Below are 26,732 nucleotides of genomic sequence, written 5' to 3'. Positions count from 1 at the left end.
GTATCACAGTCCATACCTTAACCCACCCCCTCGCCCCTCCACCCCAGTTTCTCCCTGTTATCATCACACAACCGCGCATACTCCAACAACAGCCTCAAGACATACACCTGCATATCCTCCTTCCGCAAAACCTTCTCCGCCCACTTCTTCCCTTCCTCCGCGATTCCCTTGCCCTCCTTATCATGGCCCAGCACACCTTCCTTCCCGTTCCCGAAAAAGTACTCCATAATCCCATAAATATCCGTGAAAGAATTATCCATAGGCACAAAATGCTTCCACGGTATTAAGCGGGAATCATGCCATTCTTTATATATCGTCGCCTTGATCGGCAAACTCGTCGAGAACAAGAACGCTCGGTAGCGGCCGGAGAAGCTGTTTCCGTCTATGTCGGGGAGGTATTTGTAGCTGTATTGTTCTGACATGGGCATGGCCTTCGCTACTGTGAAGTACGGGTCTGTGTAGGAGCAGTGAGGGGGGCTCGGGTCGGGAAAGCAGAGGAGGTGCACGACTGCTGCGTTGGACCAGGTGCCTACCCAGTCTGCGAAAGAGCCACCAACATTATCGGAGGGCGTGGAAGCGAGATCGTACGGATTAAAGGCTGGGAGGACAAAGTTAGGCGGTCCGACTCCAGTCGTCTCCGCATGCCAAAGGGAGGTAGCGTTCACCATGCTCACGAAGCGGTGGCGTTGGAATCGCCGCCAGTTCTCCTCTTTATTCCTTCCGCCGCTCGCAGCGCCACGCCAGATGAGGCCGGCTCTCTTCTCTTCCCATGCACTTCCGTGGCTTTCGCCGCCGGAGTAGAAGGGGTCGTCTGTCCAGTACATAGCTGGTGGGAGCAGAATTTCGTTGTTCATAGGTAGTTTACTGCCACCGAACAGAGGAAAGAATGTCTTGGTCGTGGCGATGGAGATCGGTTCGACGAATGTGCCGTGGAGACCTTGGAGTTGGGCGTTTTCGCATGGGGAGGTGGCGAGGGTCCAGTTTTGGACGTAGCCTTGGTACGAGCCTTGTGGGAAGCCGCCGGTGAGGTGGAGAGGGGTAGTGAAGTCCGTCTCGATATATGCCTTCCGCGCCGGACTGTCGGGTGGACATCCCACGACCGCCAACTCCCAGTACGGACCCATACCCTCAAACCCCGGATCATAAAACTCGTCCTTCTTCGCCTCAGCATCCAGCTTCTTCAACGCAGCCGTACTCCCATACGCCATCTCCAACTCCTCATCCTCCAATACGCTCCTACTCTCCCGTTCCTTACCCATATACCCATTAATCTCCTCCCACGGCACCACCAACCTCGACTCATCCATAACATTGATCGGCAAATCCACATCCGGCAACCACTCTGCTACCGACCCTACCATATCCGCCCATAGATCCAGCCAGGCCCTTACTTCGATATCCGTCCGTTTCGTGACATTCCCGTTTCTGACACTGATCCTATGCTCGAAGCTGTTCGCCTGCTCACGGATCTGCTTGGCGGGCACGCCCCAGAAGGGCGCAAGGTCGGTGTAGATTTGGTCGAAGAAGGATTCGATGACGAGGGTGCTGTGGTTTTGGGCGAAGTTGAACCACGCATCGAAGTGGGGTGGGGGGTTGCGCCCTCTTCTTTCCTTGTAGGCTTTGGCTGCATCATCTACTGTGGTCGTCTCCTGTTGGAGGAGCTCGTTATACTCTTTCTCGGCTGTTGTAATGATGTGGTCAATCGGGTGGTCAGGCTTCAGTGCTGGCGTCTTGCTGCTTCCAGTACTGCTTTCATGCTCTGGAGCCAGAGGTTTCGGCTCCGATGGCGCGGCGGGGTGACGTAGGCCTGGTATACTGATATGCCTTGCCGCTTCAAAGGAAGGTGTGATATACCAGAATACTCCCAGAAGCAGTATCGTAGCAATCACGAGTTGGGCAAAGCGGGAGTTGACCGATGGGGCGGAGATGAGCAGCGGCATCGTGGGCGATGAGAAAGGTAGACGACGTAATCAAGTGTTATCGCCAGGCCATTGTGGTTTTTGTCCTTCGTCTCCCTCGCTCCTGAGACGAGTCTTCCTCTCGACCATGTATGCGACAATGAACATCGCAAAAAACCAACACGAACTGTATGCGCCAATGCCATTGCCAAGACGCCATCATCGCTAAAGCGCTTGCAGGGCCTAACAAATGCGGCAAGACCGAGGAAATCGACATATATGGAGACAGTCGACTATATCGATCAGACATTATTCATTACAACCTACCCTACTCGTTCGTACAATACTCCCTCACAACCTCAACAAGCTTCCTCCTGTCATCCTTATTATCGAAAACCTGCGCATGATCCAGATCATCCCACCACAGCACTTCCAACCCCTTACCCTTCCACTTCCTCACTTTCCAGTCCTCGTCCTCTCGACCATCCTTTTCATTGACACTGAGCTCCATCTTCGTCTTCCCATTCCCTTCCTTCACCACAACCGGGTCCAGAACTTTCTTCTCCATCAAATAAGCTCCCACAGCTTCCGTATCAACGATCAAGTCCCGGCGGGCAAGACTAGCCGTCACGCGTATACCGTTCTCGACGAGATGAGCTATACGGTCACGCCATAATATGTTCTCGCTCCAGAAGAAATGTCTACCAAGCGTATGTGCGACGCCGGGGTCTTTGGAGGCGAAGTACCATAATTGCCATTCATTCGCTGTAGTAGGTTTGCGGATGGTGAAGTTGTACGCCACGTCCGGCATATGCAGGATCATCGTCACGGGATCCACGAGTAAGGTGGCTGCGACCCGCTTGGACATGGTGTCGTCGGTGAGCATATGTGTGCTGAAGACCGAGCCATAGGAGTGCGAGATCAGGACGAAGCGGTTGTATCCTTGCTCGTGATTTAGGATCTTGGTGGTTTGCGCCAGGAAGTCTGCGCGGGTGAGCATGCTGTGCGTGAGACGCGAGGAGATCTGCAGGACTTCGATGCAGATGATGCCGACCTGGTCTTTCGCATCGTGTCCATGGTTTGTCGCACGGTCGACTTCGTGAAGAAACTCCACATAAGGATGCAACCCGACACCAATGCCGTGAATATATACCACCGGCAGCCTTGTAGTCGACGTATGGCGTTTGACCCAATACGAAATTCCCTCCGCTGGACTCCTCTTCCCCACCGCCATTGTAACAGCCGGCAGTGGCCTAGGCGGAAACACACTCAAGCTCCCACCCCTCGTGCTCCTGTACCCGAACCCATACACCAAGAACCTGACATGCACGATCGTGTCCACGAGCATAATGATCCCGTACCACAGTAAACTCCTCCACTGTATCTCAATAGGATCCAACGTGAGTCTCAAACTCTTCGCACCTCCCTTACCCGGCTTGAACGAGCTCCCCATCATCTTCTCCACCTTGCCCACCAGCGCCTCGAGTTCCCCCTCGCTCTCATCATCCGTCCTCGCCTCAAAGAACGCCCAGCTCAAGAACTCCCTCAGGTCCTCTCGTCCTATCTCCTCGATCTTCGCGCCTCGGAACCATCCCTGGAGAAACTTCTGCGGATCATGGATCTCAGATCTGACTTTGTCGAATAACTTCTTCCTGTCTTCCTTGCTTCTGAGCGGTGGGTGGACGGCTTCGCGTTGGAGACGTCCACGATACCAGAGAGTGAAAGCGAAGAAGGTTGTTTCCGCGGCGCAGTAGAGTTGGAATGGAGTCGTGAAGACTGGTTGGCTGAAGCGACGGGCGAAGAAGGCGCGGCGGAGGAGGGTGAGGGTGTACACTGTACATAGCGGGGCGAGGGAGTGGAGGAAGAGAATCACCAGGCGGATCGTCAGGTATTCGGACCAGGTGTTGTTGAGCATCTTGTCCTCGTCGTTGTTATTGTCGTGTTTCACCGTGCTGGGTTTATCGTTGGCCTGTTTACGCCTTGTGTGGCGTGCAGGAGTCCGGGACATGCGATGCAATCACACGAAGGAAAGCAGTGCTTATGGTTTGCATGTTGCAGGCGTGCGTTTGCGTTGAAAATTGATGGTGCCATTGTTGATAATTTTCTAGAAGCCAGGGCATCCATTGACAGTTGCTGTATCGATACCAAACGTGCGTACGGCGCTCGGACCACATTCTCACCGCTCGTCATCTTGTTCAACCGACGATGAATGCTTTTCGTTTATCCGCCTGGCGCTAGCATGCAGTCTATCACGCGACTTCGCCTTGGTCAGCGAGAGGCAGCAGTATAGCAGTTGCCATCTCGGCTTAAGATGCATCGTCTCGTCGACAAACGTCGTTGCGTGACGGAGTGAACAATCACTACACATTCGATCCAACTGACCATATCAGGACCAGCCGAAGCTATGGAGTCAGATATTGGAGCTTTCGCCTTAAGCCTGGACGAAGTCGGCCTCGCATTTGCTACACGGAATTCGACAGCTCAATCGAAAGCACAAGTATCGACGAGAGTGTCAACATGGCCAGGACCCTTCCGTCTCTTCGACCTCCCATCTGAACTTCGTCTTCGCATCTACGAGATGGCGCTAGCACCAAAAGGAGTCCTACACCTCACCTCAACAAACATTGGACGAAAAGCAGTAGTCCCAGCCATCACTCCAGCTCTCCTCGCCACGAACCACAGGATCTACCACGAAGCACAGAGTATCCTGCTCGATCAGAATGAAGTCATGCTCACGGTCAACGCTCACGATACTTGCTGGCCTACGATCTCGGAAACTAGATTACCACAACCGGTACTGGAACGATTACGGCATTTCTGCGTGATATTGGATTGTACGGACTACTTCAACGCTAGCTATGCGGACGTCGACTTTGATGCTTTCTCTGCTTTGACAAGCCTCAAGACCTTCAGATTGACGAGCATATACCGCCGTAATCAGCCGAGTCAGGTCCTCGCACCACTGCATATCCCCCGGCTGAAGGACTTCAATGTGGTAGCGCAGATCCTGGAACGGATCCCAGCTAGCACGATTTTGTACTTCGCTACTGAGCAGGATAGTCAGCAGAACCAAGTTGTACAGGCGCTGATCGAGACGCGGAGTGCCGGTGACGGCAAGGCAGCAGAGGAAGCACCGGCTGTTGACCTTGAGGCTGCTGCCATGGGTGTCCCGGGTTTGGTCAGGGGGTGCAAGAGTGCGAGGGGCGTGGATGTCTTCGCTTGGAGTCGGGCGGTCAAGGAGGGTCATGGGAGCCAGGGTTTGGGGAGGGAGAGGTTCGTGGTGTGATTGAGTGCCATCTTGCCTGGGCAATGTCCCGGTTATGTCCTACCTGAGGCTCTGCAGACCGAGGGTACAGCATTCTCGAGACATATTGATACTGCCACATCTATCGCTCGCATTACCAGACACGGGTCGAGTACCACGGTAGGAGACTCGAGAAGGACAGTTTCGCACGTGCTTTTTGCCGATATGCATCGAATCATGACGCCCAGGCTGTCCTGCGGCACTAGCATATAAGAGTTGTCGCAGCTCGCCGCACTCCCATTCCCTCCACCAAGAGAAACATCCCCAATCCACGAATAAAAAGGATCCAACACCATTCCAACCACAGGATTAATCCACTCAGATCGCCGTCCCCCTCTCAAAACTCTCACGAATGTCCGCAGTATACTTATTATAAAACCGCGCTAACTTCATATTAAACTGCTTGTTCTTCTCATTAATAAACGTGACGTCCCTCTCCCCTTCACCGTCATCCTTTCCCCTCTCCCGCCGCTTCTTCAACCGCACTTCCTCCGCCTTCTTGATATCCGCTACCAAGCGATCCACGGCCGCTCGGTCGGGCTTGTTCGTGATGTGCGAGGTGCTGTCCGCGGTGCTGTAGAAGGTGCCGTCTTTGTCTACGGCTATGAGTTCGCCTGTTGGTGTTTCTACGAGTTCGAGCCCGCCGTTTTGGATTGCGCGGTCGAGCGAGGAGGCTTTCTCTCGCTCGTAGGCTTCCTTGCGATCATCCCACCCCGCCTTCTCCATCATATCGATCTGGCGTTTGTATATTTTTCCGGCTTCGGTCGAGTAGTCTTGGAAAGCATTACTATCACGTGCCCGCTCCTTCTTGGCCAATTTCTTGTCCCAGCGTTCGCTCTCCTCTACCGTCCAGTCCCACGCGCGTTTGCGCTCGAAGTCTTCCCCGCTTTCTTCCACTTCGGCTTTGAGCAGTTTGTGCTGGGCGATGTCGCGTTTACGGTTTAGGGCTGTCAGTTGGGTTGGGTCGGTCGAGGCTCGCTTGGCCTCGTTCTTCGTCTCCTTCAGATTCTCTTTGCGTGAGGCCTGGTTGCGGGCGCGGAGGGCAGCGAAGCGGGCGGCGCGGTCGGTGGACATAGTAGTAGTCGATGCGTCTTCCGCGTCTTCGGTCTGAGCTGGTGCTACTGGCTCTGACTCTGCTGGTGGTGGTTGTGTGGTGTCGTCGCCAGTCTCCGTCGCAACTTCCTCTTCGGCGAAGCGTCTCTTCGACGACTCGGCGTCTTCCTCAAGGCTGGGCGATCCTTTTCGCTTCATTGTGGCTGTCGCTGGGAGTGCTGTAATTCCTGTTGCTTTTGGAGATAATTGCGATATCTCGAAGGTCGGTTTTCCTTCACTCGTCATTCCAGCACCAGAACTTCACATGACTCGCTTCACATCCCTGACTAAGCGAAAGCCCCAAACTCCAAGCTGGCCCCACTTCCTCTCTACGCGTCGAACGAAACGCGTCTCATAAGCACTTTATCAAACAGACACCAATGATGCGACACCCTCACTGATCATACACGACTGCCGCCCACGATGTTCGTCAAGCAGATCATCATCCAAGGCTTCAAGTCCTACAAGGACCAGACAGTTGTCGAACCCTTCTCGCCCGCCCACAATGTCATCGTCGGCCGCAATGGATCTGGGAAGAGTAACTTCTTCGCCGCCATTCGATTCGTGCTCAGCGATCAATACACGCAGATGGGACGAGAAGATCGACAACAACTCCTCCACGAAGGCCATGGCGCGGCAGTGATGAGCGCGTACGTGGAGATCATCTTCGACAACAGCGATGGCCGCTTTCCCACAGACACGCCTGAGGTTGTCCTTCGGCGCACGATCGGACAGAAGAAGGATGAGTATAGCTTGAACCGCAAGAACACGACCAAGCAGGAGGTCATGAATATGCTGGAGACGGCTGGCTTTAGTCGAAGCAATCCCTACTACATTGTACCACAAGGACGAATTACACAGTTGACGAACGCGAAAGATGCCGAGAGGTTGGAGATCTTGAAGCAGGTCGCTGGTACTACGACCTACGATCAACGCCGCACGGAGAGCATGAAGCTCATGGAGGACACGCAGCATAAGCGTAGCAGAGTCGATGAGACGCTAGACCACATTCGCGGAAGATTGGAGGAGCTCGAGGAGGAGAAGGAGGAGTTGCGTGCTTTTCAAGAAAGGGACCGTGAGAGGAGATGTCTAGAGCATTGTATTCATCGCCAAGATCAACAAGCTCTACAAGATGCTCTCGACAAGCTGGAAGAAGACCGCGAGGGTGGTAATGAACAGACGGAAGAGGATCGTGAGGCATTAGACCGCTGCCAAGTCGAGCTTGAGGACATCGAAACCGAAATCAGCGACCTCCAGACGCAGATCAAACAATTGTCGGACGAACGTACAGCACTTGAGGACGATCGTAAGGATGGTGCGAAGCAGAAGGCCGCAGTGGAGCTGGATGTTCAGACCATGTCCGATAACCAGGCTACATCAAAGCAAGTACGCACACAACATACTGCAGATCTGCGCAGCGTTCGGGAGCAGATCGCCCAACGTGAGGCCGAGCTTGCCCAGATCGTGCCACAGTACAATGACAAGAAGCTCGAGGAGCGTGCTCTGAAGCAGCAGATCACAGATGCCGAAGCCACACTTCAACGGCTCTACAACAAGCAGAATCGTCAGAATCAGTTCAAAAACAAACGCGATCGCGATCAATGGCTGCGTACTCAGATCGAGGAGATCAACAACATGCTTGGCCAACGCAGAGCTGTCGCCATGGGCCATCGTGAAAACATCGATGAGCTCGAAGGACAGATACAGCAATTGGAGAAGGAGATTGCCGACCGTCGCCAGCGCATCGAGAACCGTGGCGATGAGCAGCAGACCATCGCTGGTGAAGTGACTCGTGCGAAAGAAGAGCGCGATCGTCTTCATGACGAGCGTAAAGAGCTGTGGCGGGAGCAAGCAAAGCTTGACTCTGTCATCGAGCGAGCCAAGGAGGAGCATGAAAAGGCTGAGCAGTTCTTGAGTCGCATGATGGACCAAGCTACAAGTCGTGGACTAAAGAATGTGCGTCGCATTATCCGCGAGCACAACGTTCAGAGCACCTACGGCCCGCTCGGCGAGCTCTTCGACTTCAACGACAAGTACAAGACTGCTGTCGAAGTCACTGCCGGCACATCTTTGTTCAACTATGTCGTTGACACTGATGAGACGGCTTCACGACTGATCGAGATCATGAAGAAGGAGAACGCTGGACGACTAACTTTCATCCCGCTCAATCGCATCAGAGTACGCAACGTGGACATTCCCAAAGCCAGTGATGCCGTACACCTCGTCACCAAGCTGAAGTACAATCCGCTTTACGATCCTGCTTTCCAACAAGTCTTTGGCAAGACAATCGTATGCCCGAACATCCAGGTCGCCTCACAGTATGCACGCTCTCATCACCTCACCGCCATCACGCCGGATGGTGACCGCTCGGACAAGAAGGGTGCTTTGACTGGTGGCTGGCATGATCCCAAAAGCTCTCGCACGGTCGCCATCAAGCGCGAGAAGCTGGCTCGCGAGGAGTACGAGCAACACGCTAGCCGAAAGCATGAGGTTGAGCGTGAGATTGACGCGATCATGCAGCGGGTCACCAAAGCCATGAGTGACCTGCAGAAGGTTGAACAAAGGCGCACCCAGCTTGAGAACGGGTATGGACCCCAGCGCGACGAGCTTCGACATATTGAAAGCACGCTCCACTCCAAGTGCGATGAGCTTGATGGCAAGCAGCGTCAACGTGACACTGTGGAGGAGAACATTCGCATCCAGAGCGAACAATTGGCTGGTTACGAGAACGAGATGAACAGTGACTTTAAGAAAGCTCTGACAAATGATGAGGAGCAGCAGCTAGAGACTCTGAACGTGGAGCTGCCGGACTTGCGCAAGCAGTTCAATGCCATTAGCAGCGAGCGATCGGGGCTTGAAGGTCAGAAGACCACGCTCGAGCTCGAGCTACGGGATAATTTGCGCCTTCGTCTCGATCAACTGTTTGCGGATGACGCAGAGGACGACGTCAGTAGTGCTGGCAACACTGATGCGCGTCTGAAGGAGCGGCAGAGGGATCTCAAGCGCGCGACTCAGAACCTCAGTACCATACAAGAGAAGCTCAACGAGAACGAAGTAGCCTTGGAGGAAGCGCAGCAATCTTTGCAGACCGCCGAAGCATCTCGCACGACCAAGGCGAAGCAGATTGAGGATCTCACCTGTGCTATTCGCAACCACCAGAAATCCGTGGAGAAAGGAGCCCAGAAGCGTGCAGCGCTCAATAATCGTCTGCAGGAAGTCAACACCCAAGTCCGCAACCTAGGCGCCTTACCAGACGTCGCGTTCAAAGCCCCCTACACCGCCATGCCGGCCAATAAAGCGACGAATCTGCTCCACAAAGTCCAGGATGCGCTGAAGAAGTACAGCCATGTCAACAAGAAGGCCTTTGAGCAATTTGCGAGTTTCGAGAAGCAGAGGGAGATGCTGGAGGGGAGGCAGACGGAGATCGAGACCTCGGCTACTGCTATCAATGACCTGATCGAGCATCTGGATCATAAGAAAGATGAGGCGATCGAACGGACATTCCGGCAAGTTAGTCGCGAATTCGCTCGGATCTTCGAGCGTCTCGTCCCGGCTGGAAAGGGGCGGCTGATCATCCAACGCCGTACCGATCGCGCCACAGCGACCCGAGTAGGAGGTGCCGAAGATGAAAGTGAAGCTGAAGACGATCACGCCAACACGGGCGTGGACTCCTACACCGGCGTCGGCATCTCCGTCTCCTTCAACAGCAAACACGACGACCAACAACGCATCCAGCAGCTCTCCGGCGGACAGAAATCCCTCTGCGCCTTGACCCTCATCTTCGCCATCCAGGCCTCGGATCCCGCTCCCTTTTATCTTTTCGATGAGATCGATGCGAATCTGGACTCGCAGTACAGGACTGCGGTGGCGGAGATGTTGAGGGAGAGTGCGAAGGGCGGACAGTTCATTTGTACGACTTTCAGGCCGGAGATGTTACTTGTGGCGGATAAGTGTTATGGGGTTAGTTATTTGGGGAAGGCGAGTGGGATTGATGTTGTTAGCAGGGAGCAGGCGTTGGATTTTGTGGAGGGGCAATTGAGTGGAGGCGGGGGTGGGAAGTGAGGAGTTGAGGGAGTGAGGGAGTGAGGGAGTCAGGAGAGGATGTGGTGCGTATGGGGTTAGCGGAGGACGGGATTATATGGTCTTGCCTAGAGCGAAGTCCTCTTGCGGACTCGGCATCGTGGTATGGGATGGTGGTTGAGAAGGTACTTGCGTGAGTACCCGACACGAATTTTCGCTCGATGCGCATCATTCTCCAGCGCATGGATGACTGTCATGGTCTAGCATGATTGAAGCATGGATCTCTCATTTCATCCCACTGTCGTTTTCATACCGCCCCTGGACCGTGAAGTCGTCATGCAGGGTCTTTGTCCACCAGAGGCTCCAAGCTCGGAGCTCTGTTCTACCACCTTTGAATGACGAGCTCCAACCCTGGTACTGTGGCTCTGTGTCCTGACAACACGAGGACGTCTGTCGTAACATCCTTTGATATGCATGGTCCTGGTCTCCTCTCTCTCCCAACACGACATGATCCTCTCCGCCTCATTGACGGATCATCTGCTTCAGTCAGCTTGACGTCAGATATTGCTTGGCGCTTTTCCGGATCGGCTTCTACACCGGCGCTGAAGCAGAGACCTGATCCTCACGAGCTTTTCTATCAAGCACCATTCCCGAACATACGCGAAAACATCAGACGGTCGAGGTTCACAACACGATCACTTTCGCCTGCTACCTATCATATCTTCCTCTTCTGCAGACCACGAAGGCCATGATAATGATGGCAAAAATGGTCAAGCCAATCAGATGTCGGCAGTCGGCGAATCTACTCCGAAGCTCTCAGCGTCGGCGATTCTGCTGCTGCCATCTCAAAGTGCGGGCGAGAGCGCTGTGGTCTGCATGCCATCTCCTTCTCTCGCACCATCCGATCTTCTCCCTAGCACATTCTATACCTTTCACGACGTAGTTCGCATCCTGCCCACGCTCTGGAATAGCTGACAGCAGAATCTACTGATCCACGAAGCCTCCAGCATCGTCCTTGACATGGGCGTCTGGCGCGACTGAGCAGTAAAGACGACCATTGTGCTTCTGACAAAGCCGTGCAGCTGCTTCCACCAGCATCACAGTCTGGTATCAGCCTAGACAGCCACTCAAATCAACCCCACCACCCGCTGAGGGCTCCTCACCATGCCCTCAGAGGTGCGTCGCTCAGCCAGAGCACCACCACCAGCAAAGCCAAATGGTCCAACCACAAACTCCACCGCCTCCTCCCTCTCGTCCGGCCGTCAAGATCGAGACGCACGACCGAATGGGCAGCTGAAATCAGCAACACCACACTCCCTCTCCAGCGAAGACGTCAGCGAACCGCCGCGTCGCAGCCAACGCGCCCTACTCACGAAGGAAGAAGAGGCGGTGCAAGACGACGAGAACGCTGACGAAGCTGTCGGCGATGAAGAAGAGATCACGCGCTGCATCTGCGGTCATCAGGAGTATCCTGGCCCACCACTCAGCGAGGTCTTTAGTGGGCTCGAGGCGCAGGGTGATGATGTTGGAGGACTGTTCATCCAATGTGATGGCTGTAGTGTCTGGCAGCATGGTGGATGTGTGGGGATTGCCGAGGAGAGTCAGTGTCCAGATAAGTACTATTGCGAGGAGTGCAGGCCTAAGCTGCATGATCCGCATATGGACTCTCGAGGGTATGTTGCGCTTCCTTCCTATGTGGAAATTCGTTCACGCTTGCGGTGATACTCGTGTTATTTGGCAGGCATGCAGTCGGGGAGAGACGGCTACAGCAGGTTCAGGCGAGGGCTATCAGGACCTGCTCTGGCATGTGATCTGTCACTCACTCCCTCACTTTGCCCACCGCAACCATTACAGTTCCTCCCACTCATATCTCAGACAGCATGCAAAGATGGCTCGCTACCATGAAGCCTCGACTCCTCGACGAGCTGCAGTGAAAGCCGAAAATGCTAACAGAGGTTTATCCAACAGCCAGCAGTATACGAACTATCTACCACTCCATCCGCAAGCGAAGCGCAAACAATCGGTGAGCAAATCAAGCGACAATGCTAGACGAGATCGAGACTCGGCGAACTCGCGCGCCAGCGCTGATCCAGTCACTGGACGGCGACGTGCGACTATGCGCAGCAAAGAGCATGATGACGAGGAAGAGCAGCTGCGACAAGCCTTGGAGGAGAGCAAGAAGGAGGTTGGTGATGGCACTGGTCGGCGTAATGGCAAGCGAGGGCGTGATGCTGGTGACGAGTGCGTATAGCACAGTTGTGAACATGGAGACGCGTGGCTGATAAAGCAGCAGTACGAAGACGGACATCAAGCGGCAGCGAACGACCTCCCAGTCAACTAAACTGATGTTTCGCAACGATACCGTTGAAGACGAAGACTCCGATGACGACAATACCACGACCAGCAGACAGAAGAAGGTCCGGGCTGATGCCGTACAATCTGCGAAGAAAGCCGAGCTGCAAGACAAGGAGATTGGGCGTGAAAGGGCAAGAGCTGAAGCTGCTGGTCGTCGACAAGAACGCGCGGGTAGGAGACGTGTGGACGGTGAGTTGCTGGATAAACGTCTCGACAGATCTGCACTGACATCAATCCAACCAGAAGGCGATGAAGACGAAACCCCGCGACCTGACACGAGCGCTCGAACATCACCTCCACCTTCATCACAACCCCCGAGTCCACCCGCATATCCCGCATCAGACAAGATTCCACAGAAGCGCTTCCCGGGCAAGAAAGTGAAGAAGTTGGGCAACAACCAGTACACCAAAGCCCGCGAGCTATCAGGTCAAATCAGCGCCCCCTCACCCCACAGCAAAAAGCGCAACCTCGCCACCGGCCACGCAAGCAGCGGAGATGAACAAGCTGGAAACGGCGACTCCCACCCCACCAACACGAGCAATAGCACCAACAAGAACAGCCCGGGCGGTGCTCCAGAAGTCACCGCACGATTACCACCAGGTAAGCCAGGGAAGGGCAAACATAAACTCCTCAACGGGCTCGCGCAGTCGAAGCATCAGCAGCTGTTGCATCAACAACAGCAACCTGTTGGGTTCGAGGAGATGAGTCTGGTCGACATGCAGCAGTTGGCTGCGAGGATGAGGGAGCATGTGAGGCAGGGGATGGCGGAGCTGGCTGGAGATCGGGCGAGGGCGGGGTTACAGGTCGATGGTGGTGGTGGCGATGGCGGCGTAGGTGGCGCTGTCCTGGCCCCTAGTATTACTTCGGCTCCTAGTGCTGGTGGTGCTGGAGCGATTACGGATGGTATGGGCGCTGTAGAGATGGGGGGGCAGCTTTTGTTGGGGTTGGAGGAGTGGGAGAGGAAGCATGGGCTGGTTGTTTGAACGAGCCGCCACTTCTGCTCTGGCGAAGTGTTTCGCCCTCGCCCCTTTGAGCTCTATTTCAGATATTCTAGCTTCTCTTGAGACGTCCTGGGAAAGACTCCATCTTGGTCAGGGTTTCTATCCACTCTGTGATTTGTCGGATCGCGACCTGTGGAGTTCTCCGCGCTCACAGATCTCTCCTCTCTGCCCACTTCTCCAGTACTCCCTGCGGGACATCCTTGACAAGAACATGCACGTGATCTACACCCCTCACGCTCTGCAACCCCACCCAGTTTTTGAACCACTGGACCCTTTCCCTCGCGTCCGCACCATCCCCATCCGCATCCTCCTTACAACGCAAGTCCCGGACGAAGAACCTTGCAACAAATTCTTCAACCAGTTGCCGCGATTCACCCGTAACATCTCCACGGACCTCATCGACGGGAATCCGCGTTTTGGTCCAGACGAGTAGATGCGTTATCCCGGGCTCGAAACCATAGGGCCAGTCGTTTGGTAGGACTGCATAGTCTCGTTCGTCCGCGAAGGGGATGGGGGAGTGGTGGGCGAACAGGGGTGGTCCGGAGTCTGTTGTGGATGGTGTACCGGGTTTCGTGGATGATGGTGATGGTGATGGCTCGGGAGTCCAGCGTAGTCGTTCCCGGATCACGAAGGTCGTTATACTGCCGTATTGGGCCTTGATGTTGTGGGACCAGGCTAGGTAGCGTTTTAGGTCTGAGGGGAGGCGTTTTAGGTCTTCTAGGGTGTTTTTTGCTGGGGGTTATGTTAGTGGTGGTTTCTGGGTTGGAGTTCTGGGAGACACATGCCGATGATTTGTTTGAGGTCAATCCAGGTTATACGGTGGTAGTCTGAATCCTTTGTGGCGAGGAGTTGGCGGTCGATTGCTGTTAGGGGAAAGGGCGGGTTTTTATAGTCTATTTCTTCTGGGTTGGGGGTTGTCATGGTGAGTGGACGGTCCTGCTACAAAGCGTCTGATAATACTGCTTGATGGTCAGTAGTATGACGTCTGTTATAGGACAATGGAGAAGACGTTGAGAAACCGAGACGGTGTTCAAAACCCTCGAAGCTCGGACGTTGTATACTTGGGTTGCGGAACCGTGCCTTCCTTACCGGGACACGATCACAGCAATGCACTCGCCATTATCGTGCCGCTCACGTGACAGAATGACATACTGGTCTTATTCTTCAACACCGATATCAACTCGATTGAACCTGGAAATGCAGTCCCGAAGACCTCGCTGTCAACGGAAGTGTTCCGTGCGGACGGGTCCCACTTACCACAAATGGCAAAGTATGAACGGCTTTCGGTGAGGGTCTTCGTGGGGGCCGCATATAGGCGCTGATCCCTACAATTTTGTAAATTGCCATTGCGGTATAGACGAGACATCCCAGCAACCATGACGAAGATTGTAGAGGTCCTCACGGCTTTGACGGACGTCGTGTCTGGCAAGACTACTTCCAAGCCGACCGGACCGCTTGCACCTCAATACATCGCCTTCGTCTACATACCATCTGTGATACTTATTGCCGGCACTGCGGCCGTCAAGGCTTCATGGACACCATTGGCTGTTGTCGTCGCTGCGGCGTTGGGAGGGTACCAGTTCTTCACAAACCGCACGTCCACAGCATCCGCACAACGCCCTTCACATCCGCTGACATTGAAACCACAGAGGAAAAGAAAGCCCTCGACCCAACCAAATTCCAACATTTCCCCTTGACTGAAAAGACCGTCATCTCCCACAATACAGCAATTTACCGTTTCAGCCTGCCCTCTCAAAACAGCATCCTCGGCCTCCCCATCGGCCAACACATCTCCCTCGCCGCGAACCTCGATGTCAAAGACCCCAAGACGGAGAAGGTGGAGAACAAGGAGGTGGTACGCTCGTACACGCCCATCAGCTCAGATTGGGAACCAGGCCACTTCGATCTCCTCATCAAATCCTACCCTACTGGCAACATCAGTAGACATCTCGCGACGCTCAAGATTGGCGATACCATGAAAGTCAAGGGTCCCAAGGGTGCGATGGTATACACGCCAAACATGGTCAGACGATTCGGTATGATTGCTGGCGGGACTGGTATCACACCCATGTTGCAGGTCGTGAAGGCGATACTGCGAGGAAGGAGCAAGGGTGACAAGACGGAAGTCGATCTCATCTTTGCCAATGTTGACGAGAAGGACATCTTGCTCAGGGATGATCTGAGGGCGTTGGAGGACGAGGATAACAAGTTCCGTGTTAATTATGTGCTCAACAACCCGCCTGAGAAGTGGGGTGGAGGTGTTGGGTTTGTGACTGCGGACATGATTAAGGTGCGTTGGTTCTTGTCCTTGCATTTTGCTCAATACTGATACTATTCTAGGAGCACTTCCCTGCGCCGGCAAACGATATCAAGATCCTCATCTGTGGTCCGCCACCTATGGTCAGTGCTATGAAGAAGGCCACTGAGTCGCTCGGGTACGACAAGGCTCGGCCTGTCAGCAAGCTCGACGACATGGTATTCTGCTTCTAGCTTCCATTATTGAAAGACACAGACGGATGTGAGGTGCAAAAATGTGCTGGTAAGAAGCTGGCGAAGGCCACGCGCGGACTGCCAAAGTGGCGTGAGTATGGTAGTGCACCACCACTACTTGAGCCAGCAGGATGTGCAGAAGCAACAAATGTCATGATGGTTCAGCTCGATGCTGTTCATAGCTATACAGTCTCCTCGTGTGTATCGATAGTGCACTGCCTAGTACTAGAATGCTGATTCAATACGACGCCTTCTCCATGCAGTGGTATCAACGCTCATACACGCCCATACTCCATGCTCATCATCAAATCGTTACACGTTCGGTCCAAGATTTCGGTCGGGAGTCCCCAGCTCTGTGACCATGCCTCTGATACCAGTCGCCTGTGCTGCATCCAAGGTCACACCCAAATACTTCTCCAACGCCGCCATGCGCTCACTTTCCGTGGCAAAAGTCGCAAGAAGCTCCCTCTCACCTCCAATCTTCCTCGTAACTTTATTCTCATAAAGTACGATCTCTCCAATCACCCTCTCCTCCTCATCGTCCAGAATGTATTTGCTGCACAAGACGCGATATGTGAAGAAACTCGTCCGGTGCGTGCTGGTGAAGAAGTTCATGACTTCGAAATCCTGGGGCAGAAAACACACATTATCCTCAAAGCAGTATAGCGCCGTCCAAGGCCGATCGTCTGCGCTTCGCCGCTCCATGATCCAGAGTTTGTTGCCACGATGCTCGTTTTCTGGGATTGCATCACGGCGGAGTCGTACGTGCGGTGGCGGTGGGAAGGATAACTCGGTTGCGCCCTCTTTGAGCGCAATGGGCCGCGTCGGTCCGCCGGAGCCGAACTGTCATGGTTAAGCGGTTAGCCGCCTGCACGCCTCTACGCCTTTTGCTCCTGGCTCTTTGGCTCGGGGATGCGACTTACTCCAACGTCGACCACAAAGGTTTCGCCTCTTATCGTGACGAGGTTTACCAGGTGGCTCCAGCCTCCGAATCTGCAGCGGCCGGTTTCGTCCTCGGTGTTCTTCACTTCCGCGTTAACTCGGGCGCCGACGGACATCCTGTGCAGGAATTCATGGTCAACTTTATCGTCGGCTCCGTGCAAGGCGGTCGGTGGTTGTGGGAATGCGGTGGTCGCAGGCTTACACTTCGAATCCAATACTCCTTAGCACCGTGCCCAGAAACACATTGTTCTCAAGACGATACCCTCCCCGTCCAGTCCTCTGGGTGACAATCTTCTGGAACAGCTCGCCCGGATGTATCGAGACCTGGTGATGCGGCGAGTAGTGCAACGCGAGGTTCTCGAACGGGACGTGAGCCAGGGTGTGGCTCACCAGTGCTCCCAGGAAGCCATGACCGTCGCGGTGTCTGACGACCTCTCTGCTGAATTCGCCTGGTTCGTATCGGTATCGGGAGGGGAGCTTGACGCGCTCGTAAACTTCATGTAGTTGCTGTGGTGTGTATTCTGGTCGGGAGGAGAGTGCCATGGTCAGTCGGCTGTTGTAGAAGATCGGGTTTCTGAGTCTTGACAACAAGGTGGCGGTTGTTGATCAGTCACAGGCCTTGGTGGCTTATGTTCTGCATGCTTCGGCCACTCGGGTACGTTAGTAGGCCTTTGTCAGAGACCCTGCTACCTATAAGCAGTTTACCTTGTGGCGACGACTGCTCTGCTGAGTGCCTATGTGCTGTACGCGGTCATAGCGAGTGTACCGGCTACGGCTACGGCTACGGGGAGTCGTGCGGCACGCAGGATATCGATAGAAATGCTGAAGTGTTTGTTACTGCTACATGCTCCGGACTGCACGACCGACTCCATTGTACTAGGCTACACTGGTCTTATGCCGTGAAAATTTCGAGACCGATTTCGAAGCTAGAGCCACAGGCTGCTAGTGTCCTTGAGACACACATTAGATAGATGTTGTCGACTTCCCTCCGATCTAATGCTCGCTCGTGCAGTCCGTCCTGTTAAACCTGACGTTCATTGAGTCTCCAGCAGAATTTCATCGACTGCGAGCTTGGCAGGCGAGCAAAGTGGCTGACCTCGACAGAGAGAGGTTTTTCCAACGTCCGAGCCCGGCTGTTGAACCATGGACGTAAAGATGCTGGACGACCGTAGCCACTGGACAGCGAAGTCGATGAGACCACTGTCAATCCTTCCCACTCAGTAATACGATGGATGGCGAGTCACTCTGGAGAAGACTGGTGCACTCGACGCGGCTGTGTAAGCGGGGTATACTGAGCCTGTACTGTGTATCATCATTTCTTCAAGGAGTACTGGGAGGCAGCATCGAGATGCATACATGTGCCACGACTGGCTTGCAAGCGCGCTCTCGAATTGACCATATGGTGAACCCGGTAGAAATGGTCATTTCCCTGGTAAATGCGTCAGCAGTCTGTCTTGCGCCTGCACCACTCGCACTCCACTCAGGTCTTGGTAAGAGTATAGTGACACGGCCATGTCATGATGATGGATGTATGGTGCTGCACACTATCCACACGAGTAGTGATGTCGGACGGTCCTCCGAGCACTAGGAAACGCAAAGACGAACGCGGAGCTCAACTCCGAGGTGATCCATGGCCTGCCATGCTTGACCTGGGCATCTCAGCAAGTCATACGCGAAGTCCACATGTTCATCGTCTTGGACGGGAAGTATGTTTCGAGAGCGTCGACGGCAACGAGGAGTTGGTCCGGACCGCGAATATCGGATACATCTTCCTAGCCAGGAGTACAGACTTCATTGTTGAGTGCAGCATGCCCTGAGCTGTTCCAATGCTCTATCACAGACCAGGCCACGGCCACGAAACAGTGACAACAATCCCCGTCATCAACGCATCGATCGTGCAGCCAAATTGCTCGGCCAGCCAGGCATGGAAGCTCGCCGAGAGATTTGACCGGCGCTGAGACGCCACTAGCACAACATACAAGGTGCGAACACACATCTTTATCAATTCTGACGTACATACAAATGGCACAAAGCAGAAGCAGTCAATAGGTGTAGTTGAAGACAACCCGATTTGGCAATGCCACTAGTTTTCGGCGCGAAAGCCCGTCACCGCTGACGAGACCCTCATCTATCAAAGCTTGAAGTACCCGGGCTGAAGACGCTGAAAGACCTGCTCCGCATCGTACTTCTTACTAATCTCAATCAGACGTGCTCTATTCTCTTCACCGTAGCCGCCAAAGACATCTTGCTCCTTTGCGGCGTAGTTCTGGTAGATATAGGGATGGTCCACACCCAATTCTTTCGCCTTCGCAACCATACGGTCGATCATTCGACGATGCACCGCCATTACTTCTTCGTCGCGAGACTCGTCTAGCCACATGGTTGCCAAATTTATCAGCTGAAGCGGTCCATCTTCCTCCTTCATGCCGAGAGGATTTCCGCCATTCCTGGAGTACTTTCTGATGACGTCCAGAGTGATTGGCTGGATGACCTGCGAAGCTACGATGCCCTTCACATCTTTGATCGACTCAATCTCCTCGAAATGAATGGCATGAGCAGCATGGAGGATACGGGCGTCATTCTTGAACGTGATGGACCACCAATTTTGACGCAGACCATCCGGGTTGCTCTCCTTGAGTTCTTTGGCCAAGTCGCTGATGTTTGTAGGCCGTAGTGAGGAGTGGAAGCCCTCCACTGCTGCTAGATCTTTGAATATCGGCGGATTGGGCTCTGGTCTTGCAAGGACCATCTGAGTGGCTGCAAACCAGGACTTTTGATCATCAACGTACACAAGAGCGACCCATGAGAAGGCATCGGGATCTTCTTCAGCGTGGGCGTTGAAGTCAACGAGTGCATCGATCAGCGTAGCGTTGTGTTCGGCAGAGTTGAATACACTTCCACCCCACATCTGTCCTTGCTCGAATGTCTCAAGATCAAATCGAGTGACAACACCTACATGAATCACGGTCAGCATGAACGGTCATCTCGTTTTCCGATTCTGGGGCGTAGCATACCAAAGTTGTTGCCACCACCACGCAGAGCCCAATAAAGATCGGGATACGACTCTTGATTCACCTCAAGAATTTCCCCATTCGCAGTCACCAATTCGTAGTTCCGCACACCATCGCAAGCCCATCCTCGCTTGCTAGCATACCACGAGATTCCACCCCCAAGCGTAAGTCCACCAACACCAATATTCGCCACTCTGCCTCCCACGACAGAAAGATTCATGGGTGTCAGCTTCTCGTAGACATCGATCCAGACATTGCCGGGCCCGACACGAGTCGTGAGGCGGTCGTCAGAAACAGTAAGCTCATTCAACAGACGAAGGTCGATCGTGAGACCGTCTGGGATGTTAGAGCCGCCTACATATGCAGCGTGCCCGCCGCTTCGGACTGCAAAGGGACAATTTCTACTCGATGCTTCCACAATAATGGCGGCTACTTCTTCCGCAGACGAGGGCTGAACGAAGCATTGTGGTGAAACGTCGGCTTGGAATTGGGACCAGTACGTGTTCTGGTTGTCTTTGAATGATGTCGTGTTTCTCAGGGCCACTGTGGTAGTGAAGGTCGAGGATAAGACAGAGCACTTGGGTTCATCATCAGCACCTCGTTGCGGGCAAAGCATGCTAGAAGGCTCACCAATTCTGCGCACGCGTTGCTGATGTCAGATACATTGGCCTGGTATTCGATTTCACCTTCGAAATTCGGTGAGTATTCTGCCAAAGTATAGCCGGCTAGTAGGCCAGATAATAAGAGTACTCTCGTGAGTGAATCAAGCGCCATCTCGAGGTGAAATGTCAAGTGTCAGAGTTGCACCGATGAGCTGAGAGTCGGTCTGAAGTATGTGAACACATCGTGCCCTTTTTCGTGCCCTGTAGAGCTTCAAAATACAGCCCGACCGGGTTCGCGTTGGCGTGCTGACAATGCTGATCCTCAGGGATTCAGCTGAAAGATTGTGCACGCGAAATGCTCGATCTCTTGCGGTCAAGCGTGCGGCTAGTGGTCACGTGCAGACAAGGAGCATAGAACTGTATACACGAGTGGGATATACTACAACACAGCTACAAAAGTAGGGCATACACCACCGCTGTTGTTCCACCTTATTTCTCCCTCCTGAGCACACTTATCGTTCCTACAGGAGGCCTCTTCTCCCCAAAATTATGTAGCCGCTCACCCACAAGATACACTTCATCTCTGATCCTCGCTCGCCACCTGCTCGTCGCTTCGCCGACTTCGCTTGCACAGACTCCCACCACTACCATAGCGGCGGCGATAGGGTAAGAGTATCGGAAGATCTTCGTCCTCACCTCATCCTGAAGGATGCCGGCAAGTTTGGTTGAGCTGTAGGTTGCGGTCGAGATGAATACTTGTGCCATAGCTGGTGGAGCGAGCAGAAGGACAGCGGCGAAGAGTACGAGTGGCAGGACGAGAAACCGTGTGGCTAGCTTGATGTCTGGGTTCAGATATCCTTGAGCTGTTATCCGTCGGAAAGCTTCGGCTGCGCGGGAGGTTGGGGTGCTGACCACGAGGCGACTTGCGAGACGAACGTAGAGGAGTCCGAGGCAGTAGTCCTGTAGGATGTGGATTGTGTGGCTTGCTAGCGTAGGAAGGCTTGAGGCCATGGATCCTGCTTTGCCACCGGCAGCGATCGTGAAGTTCTGACCAGCATCTGCTAGGGTGGTTGTTGAGTTGAGCGAAAGTGTGCTATTCAATGCAGAGACCATGGCATCTTTTGAGCCCGTTGAAGCGATGGATACGGCATACGTATGCAGCGGCAGTATGAGGTAGAACTGCAGAATAAGTGCGAAAAGCGTCGGTAGCACCACTCCAACAAACCCATACACGTACAAGCACTTCAGCGCTCTAGCCGAGAACCTCACAACTGGTGCCGTCCAAGCCCGGATATCGATCCTTGGGGTGCTGTCCCGCAGAAAAGTGAGAGCCTTCGCGCCCTTGAGCACAGTGTACAGCACGGCAGCCAGTATGTATGCTCCAACAGTATACGCATAAATATCATTGATCCGGCCCTCCTGCATCGCCTCGGGCATGATGGCATGGAAGATCCTCCTTCCGAAGATCAGCGGGACGAGAGTAGCGCAGAGGCCGGTGAGCGCGGAGAAGATCCAGAGACAGACCATGAAGAGTGTTACCCGCAGACGGAAGAAAGGTGGGATGTAGATTTTGGCGAAGTGGTCGTTCTTCTTGCCGTTGGCGTCGGCGATGTAGACTTCGCTTTCCACTTGTTCGTTTGATGTGGCTGAGTTTACGCTGTTTGCTGGTTCGTTATGCAGGAAAGCTTCTCCTGGTTTCGGTGGTCGATATTGGTCATTACAGGGCGTGAGGACGTATTTGCCATCCTTCTTGAATTGGAGCTTAGGTGACTCCTGATTATTGTCGACCCCGGTCCTAGTCTCCTCAGCCACCTTTGACGCAGCAGTATCAAGATCAGCAGGGCCACGTAATGTCAAGAAATGCACCCAGCTTCTGCCAATGAAATTCCCTTCCTCTTCAACCCTCCTGTCCCCAAACATAAAATGTGACAATCTCAACCCCCTTGCACATCTCCTCAACCACCAAGCATACATAGCACTAACAGCGTCGCTCGGCTTGAACAGCCTGACCAGCAGCGGCGTAACGGCATTATACAGCAGCAAATCCAACGGGAACTCAAACACCGGCTCCGTACTCAACCAAAGAATCGGAAACATGCCATCGAAGATCTTGCCGATAGTCCAGATCACCCCTCCCAGGCACAAGATAACCAGCGCTCCGTACACCAGAGCAGAGAAAGCGATCTTCCTCAACTGAGTAGTGACGTTCCGCTCCAGAACATCCCGCACAGGATGAAACGTCGGATCGTCCGGATCGCGAATGAACCAGAGCACGCCTTTCCGCAGGATCTTGCGACACATGCCCACGAACAGCGCGAAGTGGAACATATAGCACGTTCCGACGAACCAATGCGCAAAGCAGAAGAGGTACGGGGATGTGCCCGCCCCTGCCCAACGGGAGGCTACGCTCGCGTCGCGGAATAAAGGGAGGAATGCTAGGTCCAGCAGGAGGCCGCAGTAGAAGGGGAAGACGAGCATTTCGATGCTGATGATTAGGATTACCTTGAGAACTCCGCCGGCTTGTTTGAAGGTATCGCGGATCTGCTTTTCGGTTTTGCGTCCGGCTTCGGAGCGGGTTATGGGGGTGTCGAGGGCGACGTAGAGGGCGGCTAGGAGGGCGAGGGAGAGGTACCCGGTTGTTACTGCGAGGGTGCGGTCGGTGGTGGACCAGTAGATTAGACTTGGGTCGAGAGGGGCGGAAGTTGATGTTTCGAAGTTGATGGAGCCGGTTTTAAGCAGGCCGAGGGAGTGCATGACGGGCGCGGCGTACTCCTTCACACCTTGCGCTATGGTGGACACGTGCGCAGGCACCTCCGACACACGACCTAACATCTGTAGACCCTTCCAGCAGCTCGCGATGACGGAGCCAGAGGAGATAGTTTCCACAACCCTCGTCATAGTCCCACCCATCCAGCTCATCACCCCATCGATCTCCCCCTGCAACTGCCGTAGCGAAGCATGCGCATGTACACTCGCACCCAGAAAGGCCCAATTCCAGTTCAGAATCTCCTTCTCTATAGGCTCCTGCGTAAGGAACAAATGCTGCAGTCTCGTCCCGCTCTTTGTCGCGGTCGCGGTGGCAAAATCCGCGATCCATGCTGCTACTCTCACATCCTCTAACCTTACTACCCAGCGTCCGAGGAGAGAGAGCAGAAGATCAGAGGCGAGGGTAGAGACCAGTACGGACCAGCCACCAGCGAGAAGGGTGAGGTCCACGAGGAAATCCCCGATGAAACTTATGGTCAGCAAAGGCATCTTAATCAGGAACCATATCGGGTCGCCGATGAAAGAGAGGACCAGTTTGCCCCATAGATACGGTAGGCCTACCGCTCCTAGCACGGTTCCCGTGACGAGGACGGTGCAGAAAGTACTTGTTTGGAACAAACCTAGCAAAGGGCCTTGTAGACCAATGAGTTCGAAGATCCCCTCTAGATCCTCCGCATCGTCCATGGCGTCAGCGTCGAGACCAGCGGCTTGTGCTGCGGCTAACAGGTCCGGGTCGGGATGGGCTGCTGCCGCTGGGACAAATGGTGGTGGTGCTTCCTCCTCTTCCACAGCCGCGGGCACGAGACGACCATTCGCCACAGGCACGAACGGCGCTTCTTGCCCTCCGGGGAGTAATCTTTCCTCTTCAGCTGGTATTGCAGCTTCCTGTTGTGCCGCAGCGGGAGGTAGCGCTATATCGCCCCAGAACCAATCGACCATCCTTTGGAACATCCCAACTGCAACCTGTGGCCGGCGAGGGGGTTGCTCTTCAGTTTCGTCGCCATCATTGGGCATATTATGTTCGTCTGCTGCGGGACGTGGCGTTGGAACCGCTCGAGCAACTTGATGGAACTCGTCGATCTGTTCCGGACCGTCTAGACCAAGGACATCGGTTGCGATATCTCGGCCTATACTCGCTCGGGTACTCGTGCTTGGGTCCGGTGCTGGACCTTCTGGGTGGAAGGGGTTCTCGTTGGGTGCTGTAGCGATTGCTGCGGCGGACTCTATTGCTGGCGCCACACCCTCATTCACATCGTCACCGGCAGGCTCGGCATCGGCGCTCTCGTGATCACTATTTCGTGATGACCCTCTCGTAGCTCTGGTGGAAGCCGCATCATCCGCCTTGATCTCGTCTTCCAACCTCTTCAGCGCCTGGTCCTCAGCGTGTCTCCGTAGCACATCCGCGGTCGATGCTGACTTGGGTTCGGACAGCACGGGCGCCTTGCCCTTAAAGCCTCTTCGTCGAATGTTGATCTTGGCATCTGGACCTGCATTCGTGATGGGCAGCTCATCATCACCATCCTCTTGTTCTGCCTCAGACGCTTGAGCAGCTCGCGAGGGCTCAAGCCGCTCAGCCGGACTCGAATTCGGACTCGTGTCCGCTTGCGCTTGTGGTGTAGTATCTCTGGCCATAGCAAGCTCCTGTGGAGTGAAGATGCCTTCAGCCTCTTCCAATAACCGCTGGATCTGCGTCGCGCGGCTCGAGAAGTCGCGATCGGGCATCCTAGGCCTGTGTGGGTTTGCTTGTACTTGGTCAAGATCAGTGCTCGGTTCCGTATCTTGAGCATCAGCCGCCGCCGCGTAAGGGTCCGTCGCGCGCTGCGCAGGGTCATCAAGCTTGGGCTGTGGTTGAGCCTTTGCGCAACGATCGAGGAGTCGACTCAGCTCGCCACCATACGCCGCATCCCAAGCAGCCCGGTCGTCGTCGGACATGATAGCGAGCTTTTCAACAATCGGCCTTGGGATTTCTTGTGCTCTCACCACTTTCACACTTTCCAGCACGAATTTGACATGAGTCTTGAATTCGAGTCTTTCCTCTTCGCTGTGACTGTGCAAACTTTGCACTGCCAGATCGATCGATTCGTTGATCTGCTTCCACTCTCTCAACCCCTCCTTCTCAAACACCTGCGATTCAGCCTGCAACTCCAATAACCTCCGTCTTGCCTGCTCAAGCAACTCCTGCTGCCGCCTCAACCTCACGTTCTCCGCCTCCGCTCTCGCCGCTGCCTCCAGTATTTGCTGTTGCACATTGTTGAGATTGTCGAGGTTGACAAGTGGCTGTTGCTGCACCACCCACTCCCGGATCAGGAAGACTAATATGAATCCCACGATCACCACGCAGGTGATTAGTTGACCTTCGAAGATGTCGAGGATGACTCTGTTGAGGTTGGGGGAGGTGGTGAGCTGTGAAATGTAGGTGAAAGAACTGAGAAGAGAGGTATCTGCGACTGGGGAGTCCGAGACAGAGGTTGCTGGGTCGTCTGGAGAATAGCTGACAGTACCCAGATATAAGCCGAAGATGTTGAGAACGAATTCATAGGCCGCAGGGCCAAAAGAAGTACTGGTCAAACTCATCTCTGATCCATGAACCGTCCCATTTCCCTGCTCAGCAGCAGCCAAAGCCTCCCTCCTCATCTTCCCCACCCACGCATCCCTAGCCCATCCCGCATCCGCACCCCAAAAGATCCACCTCCAACTCCATCTAATCAGCCAAGGCAGCAACACCAACCAGACCATCCCAACAAGCACACCCCTCCCCGCACTCCCGACCATCCACACCCCATGCCACGCCGCTCGTTTCACGAACACGACCCAGGGGAGCTTATCAGGCATATCCGGGTTGTAGAGCTTGGTAAAGCGGAACGGCGTCTTGCAGAGCTCGCAGTGCTTTTTGTGCGAGTGCGAGAGCCATTCCATTAGACATTCTTGGTGGACGTGTTTGATGCTGCCGCTGCATTTGCAGGGGTGGAAGAGGGGTTCGGTGGGCGTGGCTTCGGAGCGGCAGATGCGGCAGGTTTCTGGTGTTTGGGTGGAGTCATCGTCGTTGCCGTTGGAAGGGGTGGTGGAGGTGGTGGACATGGCGCGGGCTGATGGGGTGGCTGTTGAAATGAGGGGATTGTCGTGAGATGAGATGAGACCGTCACCGGGGTTGGGCGGTGGGGTTGTCGACATGACTGTGATGTGGCCGCTGCGGGCGATGGCGGTGGATTAGATGATCATGGAGACGAGAATGATAGCGGTCCTCCTCCAAC

The 26,732-nt window shown here is 54.4% G+C and overlaps 10 protein-coding genes across 10 annotated transcripts; 4 read left to right on the top strand and 6 right to left on the bottom strand.

Annotated features, from left to right (window-relative positions):
* Positions 1–17: 17 nt before the first annotated feature.
* On the bottom strand, positions 18–1,940 carry LTS14_004414 (uncharacterized protein; the record flags this gene model as incomplete). Its single annotated transcript, XM_064837116.1, has 2 exons — positions 18–54; positions 106–1,940. The coding sequence occupies 2 exons, from the start codon at positions 1,938–1,940 to the stop codon at positions 18–20; spliced, it is 1,872 nt and encodes a 623-aa protein (XP_064695075.1).
* Positions 1,941–2,226: 286 nt separating this feature from the next.
* On the bottom strand, positions 2,227–3,813 carry LTS14_004413 (uncharacterized protein; the record flags this gene model as incomplete). The annotated part of the gene is made up of 1 exon (XM_064837115.1): positions 2,227–3,813. The coding sequence occupies one exon, from the start codon at positions 3,811–3,813 to the stop codon at positions 2,227–2,229; it is 1,587 nt and encodes a 528-aa protein (XP_064695074.1).
* Positions 3,814–4,302: 489 nt separating this feature from the next.
* LTS14_004412 (uncharacterized protein) lies at positions 4,303–5,184 on the top strand (the record flags this gene model as incomplete). Its single annotated transcript, XM_064837114.1, has 1 exon — positions 4,303–5,184. The coding sequence occupies one exon, from the start codon at positions 4,303–4,305 to the stop codon at positions 5,182–5,184; it is 882 nt and encodes a 293-aa protein (XP_064695073.1).
* A 336-nt stretch (positions 5,185–5,520) lies between these two features.
* syf2 (Pre-mRNA-splicing factor SYF2) lies at positions 5,521–6,453 on the bottom strand (the record flags this gene model as incomplete). Its single annotated transcript, XM_064837113.1, has 1 exon — positions 5,521–6,453. The coding sequence occupies one exon, from the start codon at positions 6,451–6,453 to the stop codon at positions 5,521–5,523; it is 933 nt and encodes a 310-aa protein (XP_064695072.1).
* A 264-nt stretch (positions 6,454–6,717) lies between these two features.
* SMC3 (Structural maintenance of chromosomes protein 3) lies at positions 6,718–10,356 on the top strand (the record flags this gene model as incomplete). The annotated part of the gene is made up of 1 exon (XM_064837112.1): positions 6,718–10,356. The coding sequence occupies one exon, from the start codon at positions 6,718–6,720 to the stop codon at positions 10,354–10,356; it is 3,639 nt and encodes a 1,212-aa protein (XP_064695071.1).
* A 1,122-nt stretch (positions 10,357–11,478) lies between these two features.
* On the top strand, positions 11,479–13,652 carry CTI6 (Histone deacetylase complex subunit; the record flags this gene model as incomplete). The annotated part of the gene is made up of 3 exons (XM_064837111.1): positions 11,479–11,987; positions 12,283–12,555; positions 12,608–13,652. The coding sequence occupies 3 exons, from the start codon at positions 11,479–11,481 to the stop codon at positions 13,650–13,652; spliced, it is 1,827 nt and encodes a 608-aa protein (XP_064695070.1).
* Positions 13,653–13,818: 166 nt separating this feature from the next.
* Positions 13,819–14,591, bottom strand: LTS14_004408 (uncharacterized protein; the record flags this gene model as incomplete). The annotated part of the gene is made up of 2 exons (XM_064837110.1): positions 13,819–14,402; positions 14,456–14,591. The coding sequence occupies 2 exons, from the start codon at positions 14,589–14,591 to the stop codon at positions 13,819–13,821; spliced, it is 720 nt and encodes a 239-aa protein (XP_064695069.1).
* A 455-nt stretch (positions 14,592–15,046) lies between these two features.
* Positions 15,047–16,160, top strand: CBR1 (NADH-cytochrome b5 reductase; the record flags this gene model as incomplete). Its single annotated transcript, XM_064837109.1, has 3 exons — positions 15,047–15,243; positions 15,276–15,960; positions 16,011–16,160. 3 exons carry the CDS (start codon positions 15,047–15,049, stop codon positions 16,158–16,160), a joined length of 1,032 nt encoding a protein of 343 aa, XP_064695068.1.
* A 312-nt stretch (positions 16,161–16,472) lies between these two features.
* Positions 16,473–17,645, bottom strand: LTS14_004406 (uncharacterized protein; the record flags this gene model as incomplete). Its single annotated transcript, XM_064837108.1, has 3 exons — positions 16,473–17,003; positions 17,084–17,219; positions 17,305–17,645. 3 exons carry the CDS (start codon positions 17,643–17,645, stop codon positions 16,473–16,475), a joined length of 1,008 nt encoding a protein of 335 aa, XP_064695067.1.
* A 1,588-nt stretch (positions 17,646–19,233) lies between these two features.
* Positions 19,234–26,652, bottom strand: LTS14_004405 (uncharacterized protein; the record flags this gene model as incomplete). The annotated part of the gene is made up of 3 exons (XM_064837107.1): positions 19,234–20,054; positions 20,117–20,656; positions 21,279–26,652. 3 exons carry the CDS (start codon positions 26,650–26,652, stop codon positions 19,234–19,236), a joined length of 6,735 nt encoding a protein of 2,244 aa, XP_064695066.1.
* Between the last annotated feature and the right edge of the window lie 80 nt (positions 26,653–26,732).

The sequence above is a fragment of the Recurvomyces mirabilis genome (assembly GCF_035927965.1).
Source record: "Recurvomyces mirabilis strain CCFEE 5264 chromosome Unknown scaffold_10, whole genome shotgun sequence".
Taxonomy (NCBI): Eukaryota; Fungi; Ascomycota; class Dothideomycetes; order Mycosphaerellales; family Teratosphaeriaceae; genus Recurvomyces; species Recurvomyces mirabilis.
This window is presented reverse-complemented; position numbering and strand designations above follow the sequence as displayed.